This window comes from Maylandia zebra, linkage group LG2 (assembly GCF_041146795.1).
Source record: "Maylandia zebra isolate NMK-2024a linkage group LG2, Mzebra_GT3a, whole genome shotgun sequence".
In the NCBI taxonomy this organism is placed as follows: Eukaryota; Metazoa; Chordata; class Actinopteri; order Cichliformes; family Cichlidae; genus Maylandia; species Maylandia zebra.
In genome coordinates, this window is record NC_135168.1 from 11,080,384 (window position 1) to 11,096,069 (window position 15,686).

The following is a 15,686-nucleotide window of genomic DNA, read 5'->3' on the forward strand; positions in this document are numbered from 1 at the left end:
CCATCAGATCCCGAGCCCTCCATGTGTTAATCAAGAGACGGCTGCTGTGCTACATCCATAAATAATGAATAAATTAGGAGCTAAAGCTGAAAGGACAGTTTATTTGTACCATCTTCACGTGAACACATTCAAGAACATCACAGATGAAGAAACATTAAAAACTTCCACACTACATAAAGCAAGAAAAATAGTTTTTCTTTCAGGTGGTTTCAGAAAAACAGAAACATCAAACATCTCCAAGACTCTCTTTGAAAGAACTAAAAACCTTTGTTCTCATGGTCCAATCATGAGTGAACTCCCCGATGAAGCCTTGTGTGCTAAAACATGTCAGAGTTTTAAAGGTTAAACATGAGTTTCCAAAAAACGTTTTGCTGGAGAACAATGAACTATTTGACTGAGTTTCAATCATTTACAGACGAGCAAAACCAGGACAGAGAAAAAAGGACAAAACTGACTCAGTAAAACAACAGAAAAGAAGATCCCATGTAGATCTGTATTATGTAGAAGTTCAGCCCAGCAACCAGTTCAGTTCAACACAAGTTTAAATGATTCTATCTGAACTCTGTGGAGCCTGATCTCAAGCTTTTTGAGTCTGACACAGAAACCAGAGGATCTTTCTGTGTCTTCAGATTCACTGTGATTCAGTGATGGGAGTGATTTCAGCCCTGAGTGATCGCGCTGATGTTTGCACAGAGCAGACAATGAGGTGAATGTTTGGGCACATTGGTAACAGTGAAACAGTTTATTAGTAACGTGGGATCGTTTGTGTGCAGAGTATGAACTGAGATTCCTGAAGCTCTTGTCACACTGGTCACAGCTGTAGTTTCCTTCCATGTGTCCACGTTCATGAATGTTACGATTACCTGAATGTGAGAAGCTTCTGTCACAGTGTCTGCACTTGTGTGGTTTCTCTCCTGTGTGGACTCGTTTGTGTGTTTTAAGCTGACCTGCAGTGGTGAAGGATGACCCACACTGATCACAGAGGTGCTTTTTAACCCCACTGTGAATCAGTTCATGTCGTTTTAAGCGATGTGATGTGGTGAAGCTTCTCCCACATTCTTTGCAGTATTTCAGTTTGTCTCCAGTGTGTCTACGTTGATGTACTTTTAGGGCCTTTTGCTGACTGAAAGTTTTTCCACAGAGGTCACAATGAAAGTCTTTCCCACCACCACAGTGATGACAGGGTTGAGAACTGGATCCATCTGTGTCGCTCTGCTTCTAAACAAAGACACAAAGACAGTGTAAGTCAGTCCTTCAACATTTGTATCCTGAACGTCGCCTGAAATAAAGAGCATCTCTGCAGACGTCCAACTACATTTGACTGTTTCAGTTAACACACTCAGTTTACTGGGCTGCAATAACTACAATACTACCACCATAATACTACAGTAATACTAAAATCATAACTGAAAGGAAAATCTGAATAATCACTCAGAGCTGCTTTTCCATGCAGTAGAATTGCTAACATGCTAACACAGTTTAATGAGCAGAGTTGTTCCAAACAGTCAGGCTAAAATGACAAGATAACAATATAAATACATACCTCACAGTAACTGCACTTGTAGAGTCTCTTTCTGGTGTGGATCTGTTGGTGTTGTCTCAGGTAACGTGGAGATTTAAAAGTCTTCTCACACAGGTCACATTGATAAGGTCTCTCCTCAGTGTGGGTAAACATGTGTCGTTGTAACTGTGCGTCTGTTGTAAACTCTTTGCCACACTGTTCACAGCAGTACACATCATGTCTGGTGTGAATGCGTAGGTGTGTATTTCGGCTCCCTCTCTGGCTGAAAGTTTTTCCACAGATGTCACAGCTGTATGCCTTAATTCCAGAGTGGGTAACTAGATGCCTCTGTAAGTGGCTACTGTGAGTAAAAGCTCTGCCACACTGATCACAGCTGTACGCTTTAACTCCACTGTGGATGAGTTGGTGTGTTTTTAGGTAACCCTTCAAGGAAAAAGACTTTCCACACAAGTCACAGCTGAACGGTCTCTCTCCAGTGTGGATGACCTGATGCTGTTTTAGTTTAGCCCTCACAGTAAAACCCTTCCCACACTCGTCACAGGTGTGTTTTTTCTCTCCCTTTCTTCTGTGAGGTTTGTCGGCCTCCTGAGAGCGCTGACTTCTGGCTCCATGTTGGTCCTGCAGTGACAGAGATACAAACAGAGGCAGTGAGTGAAATGCAGTCGTGGAACAAACTCAACCTTCAAACTCCATTAACACTAGTTTTAAACCTGAAGGTGGAGCGTGGCACCAAACACCTTAAAGGTCTCTTATCCCCACCTGCTGGTAGTTCTAACACATTACATCCAACCTGCTGTTAAAGATAATTCATGACTGTTCAAACACTAAAATCACACACACACACACACACACACACACACACACACACACTATTTTATAATTTAGATTATTTTGTTGTTTCCTATTACATATTTCTATAATTTGTATAGATTTATACAGAATTATTCAGTGATAATAAATCCTATGTTTGTTTATTCTAAAGGAACCCCGTTAGCTTCCACAACAGATGTTGCTCGTCTTCCGTCAAATACTCACATAAAATATTACACAATAAAGTGGATTCAAGATATCCACATAATTTCACTCTTACATCCACAGTGAGGTTTCACAATTGTTCAAATATAAGCAATCAATAATAATAATATCAATAACATTGAGGCACATTACACAAATTTCAAAAACAAATCATGTCTTACAATATTTACAACAACTAAAAGCTCTGTAAATCGGCTTTTAAGTGTTCATTGAAGTTTTGAATAATTCTCTAATTTTTTAAGGCAACTTATTCCACTTAAAAGTTGCTCTAAATGTAACAGTTTTACAAAACGTTACTTTTAACTCGAGCATTTACTAAATTGCAGCTTGTTGAAAACTGTGTAATATGATGATGTATTTCATCTGGATACTGCAGCTGAGCAGAATAAATGTGGTGTGTTTAACAGAATTGCTTTCTTTAGAACTACAAGTAAGCCATAGAATATTTTAGCCTGTACAGGAAGCCAAGAAAGGTTATTATGCATTTGATCAATATTAGTATAGTATGAACATCTTCACACTAATCTGGACGCCTTATTCTGGACTAACTGAAGTCTGTTAAGATCTGTCTTATTAGCTGCTGACCAAATGATTGAACAATACTCCAGATGAGACATTACTAGTGCATTAATGACATCTTTCATAATGCAGAAGTGATACACAAAGAGCATTTCATAGCCATAGCTATGCCTTGTCGGCAGAGTTATGTGACATTAGTGATGTTTGTACTTTCAGCGTTAACTTGGTTTTAAAGCCTTTAAAATATACGCCGTTCAATAGTCGACCTTCATCTGACAGAGAATGTGATGATTTTGTGGATAATTAAAGTCAGTCATATATCCACAAACACAACAAGCTGAAAGTCAGTGATGCTGCTCGGTTTGCAGTCCTGAATATCACGGCACAAGCAGGATTCACTGCACTGTTAATGTTAGCTGTGTTATATTGCTGCCTCTGTTCGGTGGTGTCGAGCCAAACGCACTTTAACGTGTGTTTGAACGAGCTGACGGTTCACTCGTTAAGCTGAAAGAAAGATGCTTTAATCACAGCAGTCACACATGTGTCCACTGCACCATCTGGAGCTCTTCTTGTTTACACTCGTAATAACACAAACACTAAATCCTGCTTCTCTGGTGCTGTTGTGTAGCAGTGTGTACACCTGAGACTGTCACCTGTCTGTCTGTCCTGCACTCTCTCTCTGTTTCTTTCTCTCTGATTGTGGAATAAAAGTATGAACATGTGTTTATAAGTTACACTTGTGTTTGAATCCTGCAGCTTATCACACATTTGATTTCCATGTGTGACGACTGCAAGTGTCCAGAGTGAGGACAGACTGAGGGACCCACTGCTGCACATCATCTGTGAGGCTTTGCAGCCCTGATGATCCACCAGGACAAACTCAGCAGTGTGTGAGGAAGAGGAGGAGGAAGAGCCAGCAGCAGCTGACAGATGGAGAGAATAGACAGACTGTTCCCTGTTTGTGAAGGACTGCTAGGAAAGTTTAACATAACTGTCTGTGCTGAATCAGTCTTATTAGGTAATGTTCAAATAATGTGATCATCCCAGTGTTTCCAGTGTAGGAGAAAGTACTCAGGGCCTTCAAGTTACACACTATGAAAGGCAGCAACAAGTTTAATGTTCAGAAACCTAAAGTCTGTATCAGCAGCAGAATGGAGCTAAAAATAAATGTTGGTTTCAGTTCTATGAAGCTTTGAGTATTTTGGATCAGTAGCTGCTGTGTTTGTTGCATCATATTGCTGTAACTGTTTATATGCTTTATATATTCTGAGCTAAGTTGATCTATAGTGTTACATGATACACTCTCAGAAATAGAGGTACGAGAGAAGAACATTTTTGTACCTATAGGAACATTTTTTTAAATGTTCCCTTAAAAGTACATTACTGGTCTTTAAAAGTCCAGAAATGCCCCTTTAAAGGTTCAATCTGAAATAAAGTACAAATCTGTATTATAAAATCTTAAGCAGCAACTTCTCCAGGTTCCAATATTTATGCAATTCTCAAACCTTTTGGCCACGACTGTATAACCTCTTCTGAAGTTTAGTGGATATTATACATGGTTATGCTCAGGATGTGTCGGCCAGTTTCCACTGGAAACGCCTTTTGGTTAAACTGTCAGCGAGGAATTTGCATTTGCACTGTTACATTTTTATATAACTTTAATGCACATAAACAACAGCTGCTTGTTTCAGTGAAAATACATTGATGGGTTTTTAATAAAGTTGTGCAGCTGTAAAGTATTTTGTCTGGTGTCAATTCTATCGTCAGCTACATCGTTATGGCAAATGTTCAAATGTATATGGTGATAAATATCTTTGGTCATATGGTCCTGCTCTGTCTGTCACCTTCTGTGTTGAGCTCATTGTTTCCTCTGTAGTGGCTGAGCTGAGTCCAAGTAGCTGAAAATGTTCCTCTGCTGCTCCGTCAGACTCTCCTCCTCCTGCTGATCAGCTGGGACACAAAACAGATCTTTGTTAGGCTCCACACTGCACTGAAGAGTCAAAGTGTCTCATATGTTCATCTGACAAGTAAAAGAACACATTTTTGTTTCCCGAGGTGGGCAACTTGTTGGAAACAAACACAAAAGGTTTGAGCACTGATACCTGCCATTGCTGCCATTGAAAGATGCAACGCCAGCAATGTGGATTGGTTTGAGTCTTGACAATCCACATTGCTGGCATCTTTCAATATGTTGAATGCACCAGTGTAAGTGCAGCCACTCAGACTCAATGTGTTCATAGAAACAGGTGCACATGTGTCACGAGTTCATCCAGCAGTAGCTATGGCACTTGGCCACAGGGGGCAGCAGTGGACTGACCTGCATTTGAGACTGCTCCAGCTGCTCTGTGACAGTCAGTAGATCTGCTACAAATTGCAGATCATATGCAAGTTTTGGAAATGACATTATAAATATTCCTAACTTAGCCACGGCAGCATTGTTGATGTATTACCTATATTGGCTGAAAATGTTCATTTGCAGAGAAAAGACACAGGCAGACTGTGCTTACAGGACAACAACAACAACAATCTTTATTTATAGAGCACATTTAAAAACCAACGGCATGCCAAAGTGCTTAACATAGAACAAATTAACACAAGTATAATCAGAGTCATAAAAATAAAAGTGTAGAATTATGTTCACAGGAAAAAGCCACCAATAGAAAAAATATAACTATAGCACATAGCTATAGCACAATATAACTGTGCCATCAACACACAATGGGGATAAGACATACACAGCGCAAATAAAAAGCAAGATAGGAAAATTAGTAAAATAAATCACTGCAGACAAGGCCAGCATTTAACCAGTAGAAAACGCAAGATTAAACAAATACGTTTTAAGCCGTGATTTAAAAGATTGAATAGAGTCAGACGCCCGAATGCCAATCGGAAGGTTGTTCCACAACTCTGGTGCGGCCAGGGCAAACGCTCGATCACCTCTAGACTTCAGCCGAGATCTAGGCTGCACCAACAGTAACTGTGAGGATGATCTTAAAGCCCTAGCAGGACATATAAGCTTAAGAGTTCCTTAAGATAGCTCGGTGCTGTGTTATTAGTGATTTTAAAAGTAAACAGCAGAATTTTAAATTGGATACGGTATTTCACAGGCAACCAGTGCAAATCAGCTAGGACGGGAGTAATGTGGGCAAACTTCTTAGTTTTGGTTAGAATGCCTGCAGCAGCATTTTGGACTGTCTGTAATCTATGGAGGAGGGAGAGTGGAGTCCAAAATAGAGTGAATTGCAGTAATCCAGCCTCGAAGTTACAAAGGCATGGATGAGTTTTTCCAGGTCTTTATGCGAGATATACTGCCTGGCCTTAGAAATAAGGCGGAGTTGGTATAAACTGGATCTAACAACAGCAGACACTTGTCTATCAAGTTTAAATGAGCTGTCAAGTAACACGCCCAAATTCCTAACAGTGTCGGAAAAGGAGCTAGTGAGAAAACCAAAAGCATCACGAAGTTTGGCACGAAGGACGTCACTGCCAAAGACCACAATTTCAGTTTTCTTATCATAAAGGATAAGAGTATTTGCCAGGAGCCATTGCCTGACCTCACACATGCACTCTCGAAAACTATTCAAGGACAAAGCTAGGTCATCATTTAACTCAAAGTAGATCTGAATGTCATCGGCATAATAATGAAAAGCGATGTGATATTTCTCAAAGATAGCGCTTAATGGAAGCATGTACAATGAGAGCAGAGTAGGGCCTAACACAGATCCCTGAGGGACACCACAACAGACAGGTACAGCGAAGGAAGAGGAAGTGGCCAAGTGAACCGAGGAGAGCCGATTGGACAAGTATGATTTAAACCAATCCAAGGCAACACCCTTGATGCCTACAGTGTGCTCAAGTCTCGCCAATAGGATTTTATGATCAACCATATCGAAAGCCGACGATAAATCCAATAGCACTAGGACCGAGGAGCGTCCATTGTCAGCCATTAGTAGAAGGTCATTGAGAACTCGGAGCAGCGCTGACTCAGTGCTATGATGTGGTTTGAAGGCCGATTGGAATTTATCATTAATGCTATTCTCATCCAGGTAGGCCTGGAGTTGAAGCAACACTATCTTCTCAAGAATTTTGGCCAAGAACGGAAGCTTGGAAATCGGCCTATAGTTCGCATAATCATTATAATCGAGGTTCCTTTTTTTAAGAACAGGCTGAATTATAGCATGTTTAAAGGCTGATGGTACGCAACCAGAGAGCAAAGAAGAGTTCAAAAGGGACAATATACTAGGTCCAATTGCACTAAAACAGTCCTTAACTATACGAGATGGAAGAACATCATATACGAGATTAGTATTGTTCAGTTGTTCAACCAGACGCTTAAGAGTAGGGAGTGAAACGGGTTCAAACTGATAGAAGGAAGAGGAACAGTCAGGGGTAAACGCAGGGCCTGTCATTAAAGGAAGAGCAGATTTAAGAGATGAGACTTTATCTAAAAAATAATTTAAAAATTGTTCGCAAAGAACCGTGGAGCACGGCAGCGGCATAGTGGGGCAGGGGTTGACCACAGAGTTAAAAATTTTAAATAAAATTCGAGGATTGTTACCATTGGTAGAGATAATTTTTGAAAGAAAAGCTGCTTTAGCCATTTTGGCAGCAGTTTGAAACTTCAAGCGACTAGTACGTAGGATGTCGTAAGATGCCTGGAGTTTATCTTTCCTCCACCTTCTCTCATCCCGCCGACACGCACGTCGTAGAGCGCGAACAGAGTCACTTAACCAACATTGTGAGTAAGTTCTGGGGCGCTTCATTTTAATAGGTGCCACAGTGTCGAGGATGGAGGAACATGTAGTTAACAGGGTATTGGCAAAATTCTCAACCATATGAGGGGTAAGACAATCTGACGTAATAGATGCAGAATACACAAAAGAAGCAGAGAATTTCACCACAGCATCAGCATTAACAGTACGCACATCACATAATAACGTTACATGTTATTATGTGATGTTACTGAAATCATCATGAATAACAGGAGTGGTGATTCCTGTAACTTTGTGTATATAATTTGGCATTTCTTACTGATGTAGGCCAAAAATAAATACATAAACTGAGCACCTGATGGCTTTGAACTTTTGTTGTCCATCTTCCATTGGTTTGAATTTTGCGCTCCAGTACAAACACAAATCCCCCAACCCGAGGATCAGCACAATTAACCTAACAGACCTACACCTTAGTTCACAGATTCACTTTGTCTAAGGTTGATTTCTGGGATTTCACACAACCCAGGATTCAGATCGTGAATCCATGATGGGCTTGGATTTACATCATTATAAATGAAATGTGCTCTACGTGGAAGCAGCCGGCCCCGCCCCTTTTGACGGGTTGTGTGTAGGGCTGGGCAAAACGATTATTTTCCTAATCGATGAATCTAGCGATTAATTTTTCGATGCATCGATTAATCTAACGAGTCATTTTTCAATCCGATTCGATTTCGATTCGATTCGATTAATGATTTTTTCCCCCATTATTTGACTTGTATAGCAATTTCACATTTACTAATTTATGTATATAAATGACAAACACAAATTTATTCATTTGAAGACCTTTTAATAAAAAAAAATTGCAAAATAAAGTTGTAGAGGTCGTACAATCAATACAATAGAGATAGCATTTAACAAGAAATGAAATGTGCAAACATATATAAAATTAAGGAAAAGTTAACAAAACATTTCAAATAAATAGCAACAATGGTGTCTTTAAACAAACAAAATGTAACATTCACTTTGCTTTCTGCCAAAAAGTGCTCTTCCTTCACAAAACAAAATCCACAATAACATTGTACTACAATCTTCTGTTTTTAACAAAAAATTTAACGTTTTGCAAAACAAATATAACAAAGGAAATCATAGCAAAAAATTAATAATATACAAACAGCAGCAATGGCGTCTTTGAACAAATAATGAAATGACAAGTTACCCCTAAGTAGGACTCTGTGACCAGACTTGTCCAAGCATAAGTGGTAAGGGAGATTTTGGATGTTTTGGAGGCTTTTTTTTAGTTCATTCCTTAGTCTCTGCACTGAAGTTTCATACTTTCTCTCCATCATGCTTGTAAAATGACGCTTAGACGGCAGAGTGTAACCTGGCTGGAAAGTGGTCAGCATTTCTTTGAATCCCTCACCCACAGCAAGTGGTCTCTTGTCTTTTAAAATCATAGCTAAGACGCTCTCAGTAAGTACAGCCACCTCCTGGGGGGTGCATGGTGTACTTCTTCTCTGACAGTAGTCCTCCAGACTTTTCTGTTTATTCCTGAAATCATAAATCACACACAGCACACAGATGAATTCGAATAATTACTAAATAATTATATGGAAAGCATAATATCAAAATAATTTGATAAGGATCTGGTTGAGATAGATAGATAGATAGATACACACATACTGTTATGCCATGTGCTTTCATAGCATAACAGTAAGAGGTTAATGATAATCCCCAATGTTGAACATATGATATGCAGTAATCATGATGGCTGGAAAAGATAATGTTTAAACACCCAGGGCTGATGGCACCTTTACTGGTGCACTGCTTTCTAGTCATTAGATGGCATAACTTTGACCTATAAGATCAAGCTGGAGAAGCATTATGTATAAAAACAGCGTTCAAATAGGATGAAACACATTAAATTTGACAAATCAAGAGTTCGTTGTCATTTTGCTTTTGCAAGCACTTTAACAATGTTGTAACAGTGTCCACGACGGCTACGTTTAGCAGGTGGTGCATTATCCTTGTTAACATTTCTCCTGCGGCCAATTCGCTGTCTCACATTTTTGTCTTTCGCCAATTCTGATAATCAGCCTGCGCGCATTCAGACTCATTTTGCCAGCATGGGCCACAAACAAAACAACAACAACTAAACAGCAGCTGCTGTATGTTACTGCTAAGCAGCTTAAATTAGTTTTGTATTTACGGAGGTTGGGTGTTTATCTCTGTGTCTATGAGTGAGTGTACGTCTACGTGGGGCGGGGGGGTCTGGATGAATTAACGGGTAAAAACTAGCGTTAGTAAAAAAGTTGAAAACTTACGGTGGTTTGTCCTTTGCAGAAGCTGCTCCTGGATGCAGTCGTTTGAGGTGCTGGTGCATAGCCGTCGTGCTTTTATGATAGGCCATTTCCACCTCACAAAGCCGGCAGACGACTGAATCACTTCCTTTTCTGTTAAAATATCCCCATACTGTAGAACTGCGTGTTCGGGTGGAGTGATTTAAGTTGACTGCAACTGCCTCACTCATGATTTCGCTACTCGCTGCCGCCATGTCTTTTTTTGAAAGTGACGACGCATCGACGCAGATTTTTTTACGTCGACGTATTTTTTGCGTCGACGTAATCGATTACGTCGACGCGTTGTCCCAGCCCTAGTTGTGTGAGACTTTAAATCATCAAACTGTAAATTATAAATTTAAATTGTTATTGATCCTTTACCCCGAGTCCTAAAGTGTAGATTTATTTTCTTACTCTTCTTATATTTATTGTTTGTTTACTTGCACCGCTGTAACTGCAGCCTCGTCGTCTCGTCTCTCTATATGCTGGACTGTCTGTAGCGGAGATGACAATAAAGTTTACTTTGACTTCAGCAGCGCGCAGGCGCACCGAGGGCTCTCGCGCTCACTTTATATAATTTAGAAAAAACATCGGTGCAGATTATAAGTCTGTATCATAATATCTGTTTGTTGTGTTGTTTTTATTTTGTTTTGCGAGTTGGTTATTAGATGCCGCTCCAGCCAGCCAGAGACTCCCCGCCATAATAAACTACGTATTCTCTTATTGCTGTTACCAAGTTCCTGTGAAAAGCAGATTTTTCCCACTGCTGACTCAGCTGGATCAGGGAGAGTGACTGAGGCAGATATTGAGCTGTCAGTGTTTTTATATAACATTAAAGTCCCTGAGGGTATGGCACCAAGCACCATTGAGAATTCCCCAACACTGTTTGACAAGTTTGACGAGCATCTTGACTTTTGGTCTTTGGATGTTAACAGTCCTGGGTATGTGACTTCTTGTTTAACAGAAATGTTACAGAGAGCATTTGCAGTGCAGCCTTTAATTGCTAGTAATTCACATTTTTTTAGATTTCGACATAAAGCAGATGCCTCAGAGAAATCACTAATAACACTAAGGGCTGGACGGATTTGATTTGCATTCTTCAAGAAGAGTGTGGTGTCATCAGCTAGCTGGCTGATGATGAGCTCCTTATCAGCTGTGCTGATTCCTTGTATAACAGGTCAAATCTCGGGGTGGAGTCTTAATCATTTTAATTGAGCTATTGCCATTCGTGTACAAGGTTTTGATAGCTTTACAGAAAAATGCCAAATTTTTCCAAAGAGTGGAAAATAAATTGATGTTCAATTGTATCAAAAGCCTTTTAAAAATCCAGGAAGAGAATGAAGCTATAGTCAGATACCAAATCAGAGTAATCAAGTAGATCTAAAACCAGTCTCATGTTCTTAGAAAGGTGTCTGTTTCTCATAAAGCCTGATTGTGTCTCATCCATAATTGTGTCCAAGAACTCTTTCATTCTGTTAGCAAGTACTAAAGCCATAATCTCATAGTCATCATTGAGCAGACAGATGGGTCTCCAATTATCAATAAGAAGTAAGTCTTTGTTTGGCTTTGGAATAAGTGTTATGAGACCCTGAGTAAGAGTAGGAGGGAGGATGTTATTCTCTACACTTCCTATGAAAAGCTGCAGTAAGAACGGAGCCAGGAGATTAGAAAATGATTCATAAAACTCTGCAGTTAAACCATCTGTGCCGGGAGATTTGTTGGCCTTAAGTGCAGAAATAGGATTACAAACGTCCTCCACAGTCAGAGGGCTGTCACAGTGACTTCTATCTTCCACAACAATAGTTTTTAGGTTTTTAATATTATTGAGAAACAGCGTTGAGACATATATATATATATTCTACTTTTCTAAATGATTGACTATTTCAATGGAGAACCTAAATGACACGGACCCGTGTTTGTTATTACATATCTCTATTTTGAATGTGACAAGTCTATCATTCCCTGTTATTCATAGGTATTAACAGAGTTTTTGGCCTTTTTTTCCTCTATAACAGTTAATTGACTCTTTACAGTGGCCTGCTATGGTTAATAATAACATGTTCAGTCATGAGTGAAATCAAAGCTTTTCTTCACTTTAGCATTTAACATTCCCAACAATATAATGTGATACCTTAATTAAAACACAGCTAATAAAACACAATTTTCTTAATGCAAACATCAGTGACTCAACATTAGCAACCAAAGGGTTCAGTCTGCAGCTCACACTCATGTGAAGCTACAGCCTCCCCCTTTAGTCTCTGTCATCCTTCTGCTCCTGCACAAACAAAGCAAGACAAAACCTCCACCCTTCTTCTACAGGCTGGGTGAATTGTTGTGGACATTCACTAATCCTAAAGTCGGCACCGTTTTTGTCTCAGTATCAAGTCAGTTAAACTTTTAGTCGTCAGTCCGTCACAGTCCAGTCACATGCATACATCCACACACATTCATACCAGATATTGCTGATAATGGAGTCTCACGCGCAGCCTATTCGAGCCTCCATCACCAGCAAGATGATGTCATCATTTTAAAGGAAAACAGCTCCTTGTTTTTGGACTGGATTGACTCGCTGCAATCCTTTTAGGCTCAGGACTTCTCATGTGATCAATGTCACATATAAGTGAATTTCTCCCAAGCCCATTATAATCATGGAGAAAAACACTTTGCCACTGTTTCCAGTAAGAATATTTTATAGCGCTTTAAAGTTCAACCTCTCAGGTCTGGATTAAAGAGCTGATTTGTTAAATCGGGAACTCACAAAATACCAAAATATCACCAGCGGTGGATCACACCTCTCAGATGTTCTTATCTCAGTGCACTGTAACAAAAGCACAAACAAACGCAACCAATAAAATACTAATAAAGTAACAAATACTGGGGCCCATTGCAAACATGTCCAAGCATAAAACCATCTTTCTCTCTCTTAGAGAAAGAAAACAATCCAAACCTCACTGATAAAATCAACCTAGTGTCAAGCAAAACCCAAAAATCAACCAAAACTTCACCAGAAAGTTTTCCTCCCTCCCGGGACAATATTGTGCAGGAATACAGGCACCGTAACTCCTTTTGCACTGACAAAAACATGTTGGATTTACTTGATTCAATAGTGGACACTGGTTGCACACAAAGGTTTTGCTTTGGCAGAAACTTAAACAACTGAGTTAAATCAACACAACCTTTTCATATTCAGTAAAGCTGCATGTTGTGTTCATAAAACACGATTGAAACATGTTCAGATGGAGTAAGTTGAGCTCCTGGAACATTTTAATCCTTCAATTGAAATTGAATGGGTCTACAACAACTACCATCCTCCTATCTCTATCCTGGTTGCAGCAGGGCTGGGAAATAACCCTGAAGTGATAGGTTACCAGGCAGGGTACACCCTGGACAGCTCACCAGTCTATCAGATAGAAACACACAGCCGTTTACATTCATGGATAATTTAGCCCAGGACCTTCTTACTGTGGAGCAACAGCACTAACCAGCATGCCAACAATGGAGGAAATACAGGAAAGCTATGATTTCCTGTATTTGAGGCAGAATTATTTTGTTCTTGCCCTTGACAGGTTAATCCACAATAAATAGCAACAGCATGCATGTGGTGTGTGTGTCGTTGTCTGCCTCTTATAACTCCAGTGATTTTCCTGTAGTTTGAAATCTTATGCGGTGTTGACACAATAATTTGTTGTAAACCAGGAAATTCCCAACTGTGGTAGAAAGCACAGCTTAGCCTTAGCAAATGTTCAAAGAAAAGTCGTCACTTCCTGATTTCTGCTTCACTGATAAATATTGTCACACTGGGGTTTTTGCAAATGATATCAGTGAGCACTGTGTGGCAGCTGGAGTCAGACAACTGAAGCTCCCACAATCAAGACCACAAACAGCTTTCAAAGGAGATTTGAAGCTTTTCTGGCAGCAAGCTTCATGATTTATGGGACTGGAACTGGAACAGAAACTACCTGATCACCAATGGTGAGCTGGCATGGAATTATTTTTATGACATTTTATCAAAGTTATAAATAAGCATGCCCATTAACACATAGTGAGTGAGCATGTTGTCTTCCCACGCAGTGAACAGCGGATGCTAATGTTTCTGTCACTTTTTACAGAGTCAAACTCAAAGTAAGGTCAGTGCTTCCACGCTTTAAACGCTGCACGCTCACACTCTCTCCACACTCGATAGATTATCCATTGTTCATCTGCACACAGCTGCGGTTTTAGTAACGCAGTAACGCAGCGTGCTTACGGCAAAGTAACAGTAATCTAATTACCTTTTTTGCAATAGTAATCCCTCACTTTACTCGTTTCTTGAAAAAAGTAATCGGATTACTGCCCATCTCTGGTTGGAGCTGTGCACTTGTGGGTTCCACCTTGTGTACACGTTTATCTTTGCTGTGTGTACTTGTACCTCTGAGTGGAAGCTGAACTCTTGAGTTCGAGTATCGAAGCATCAGCTGTGACGTTAAAGTCCAAACAGCTCGTTCATTTGACGTGCAAATGAACGAAGGTAACGCCGTTTTCATGTGGATGTGTCACTGAGACACTTTCCACATCCACAGCTCACAAAATGGGAAAACTATAGAAGTATAACAATGAAGAAGTTACTATGTTACGGGTCCCAAGGATGAAGACCTCGATGACAAATATGTTACCTGTAAAAGCAGGTGAAGAGCAGAGTAAGGAAGACACGATGCGTCTCTGCTTTCCTCCAGAACGTGTCTGAGTCTGATTTATTTCACACAAATAAATGCTATAAAACACTAAACATGAGCTTTCAATATACTGTTCAGCTGGTTCCTCATTCACATCAATTACATTTACTTATTTCACAACATCAGTGAAATATACTCTTTTTAACTGGTTCAGTTTCTCAAGTTCACACTTCTTTCCATAACAGCTACATCCTTTTATCATATCAATAAACACATCACATTGTCTTCTGCAGTGTCTTACTGGCTAAACAGTTCTATTCAATAACAGCATTGGTAAATACATTACATTTGTTCCCTCCAGTAATTTACTGGCAAAATCACTATTTAGTGCATCATGAAACACAGCTTGTTGAATCAATCCATGAATGCCTCTGTTAGCTACACAGAGTTGCTCAGAGTGCTTGTGTTACACTAGCTAATCTACTCAGTCACTTTAACAGAACTATTAACATTCACATCTCACAGAACTGATTTGATTGGAGCATTACAACACGTTTGCACAGAGCATAGGAGCGCACTGACTCTGCTTCACGAGCGCTCCACCTAACGAGCGGGCTCGCGGTGCGGTCGCGCGGGACACTCCTCTGGTTTTCTCCCGTGTTTACATATAAATAACTTTGGCGGACCGCCTTAACTCTCCCATTCACATTAACGTGGGTAACCATGGTGACAATAAACAACATTTTCGGTGCGAGCACCGTGTACCGACCTGTAAAAGCAGGTGAAGAGCAGAGTAAGGAAGACACGATGCGTCTCTGCTTTCCTCCAGAACGTGTCTGAGGAAGCAGCGGAAGGTGGGCTCCACTTACTGCTCCCCGAAACCCCGGAGCAAGCACCAAAGTTCCGCCCT

At 40.1% G+C, this 15,686-nt stretch overlaps 2 protein-coding genes across 3 annotated transcripts in view; one reads left to right on the plus strand and one right to left on the minus strand.

The window, feature by feature from the left end:
- LOC143420788 (uncharacterized) overlaps positions 1 to 15,686 on the plus strand; it is a 178,950-nt gene that overhangs the window by 126,927 nt on the left and 36,337 nt on the right. The window lies entirely within an intron of this gene.
- On the minus strand, positions 82 to 15,010 carry LOC143420786 (uncharacterized). Of its 2 annotated transcripts, XM_076889051.1 has the most exons (4): positions 14,777 to 15,010; positions 4,921 to 5,026; positions 1,544 to 2,140; positions 82 to 1,218 (listed from the first exon to the last, which is right to left on the minus strand). In XM_076889051.1, the coding sequence occupies exons 2-4, from the start codon at positions 4,936 to 4,938 to the stop codon at positions 526 to 528; spliced, it is 1,308 nt and encodes a 435-aa protein (XP_076745166.1). In that variant the 5' UTR covers positions 4,939 to 5,026; positions 14,777 to 15,010; the 3' UTR covers positions 82 to 525. The 2 variants fall into 2 exon arrangements, with proteins under 2 accessions (XP_076745166.1, XP_076745170.1); XM_076889055.1 differs by lacking the exon at positions 14,777 to 15,010 and having other exon boundaries at positions 4,921 to 5,479.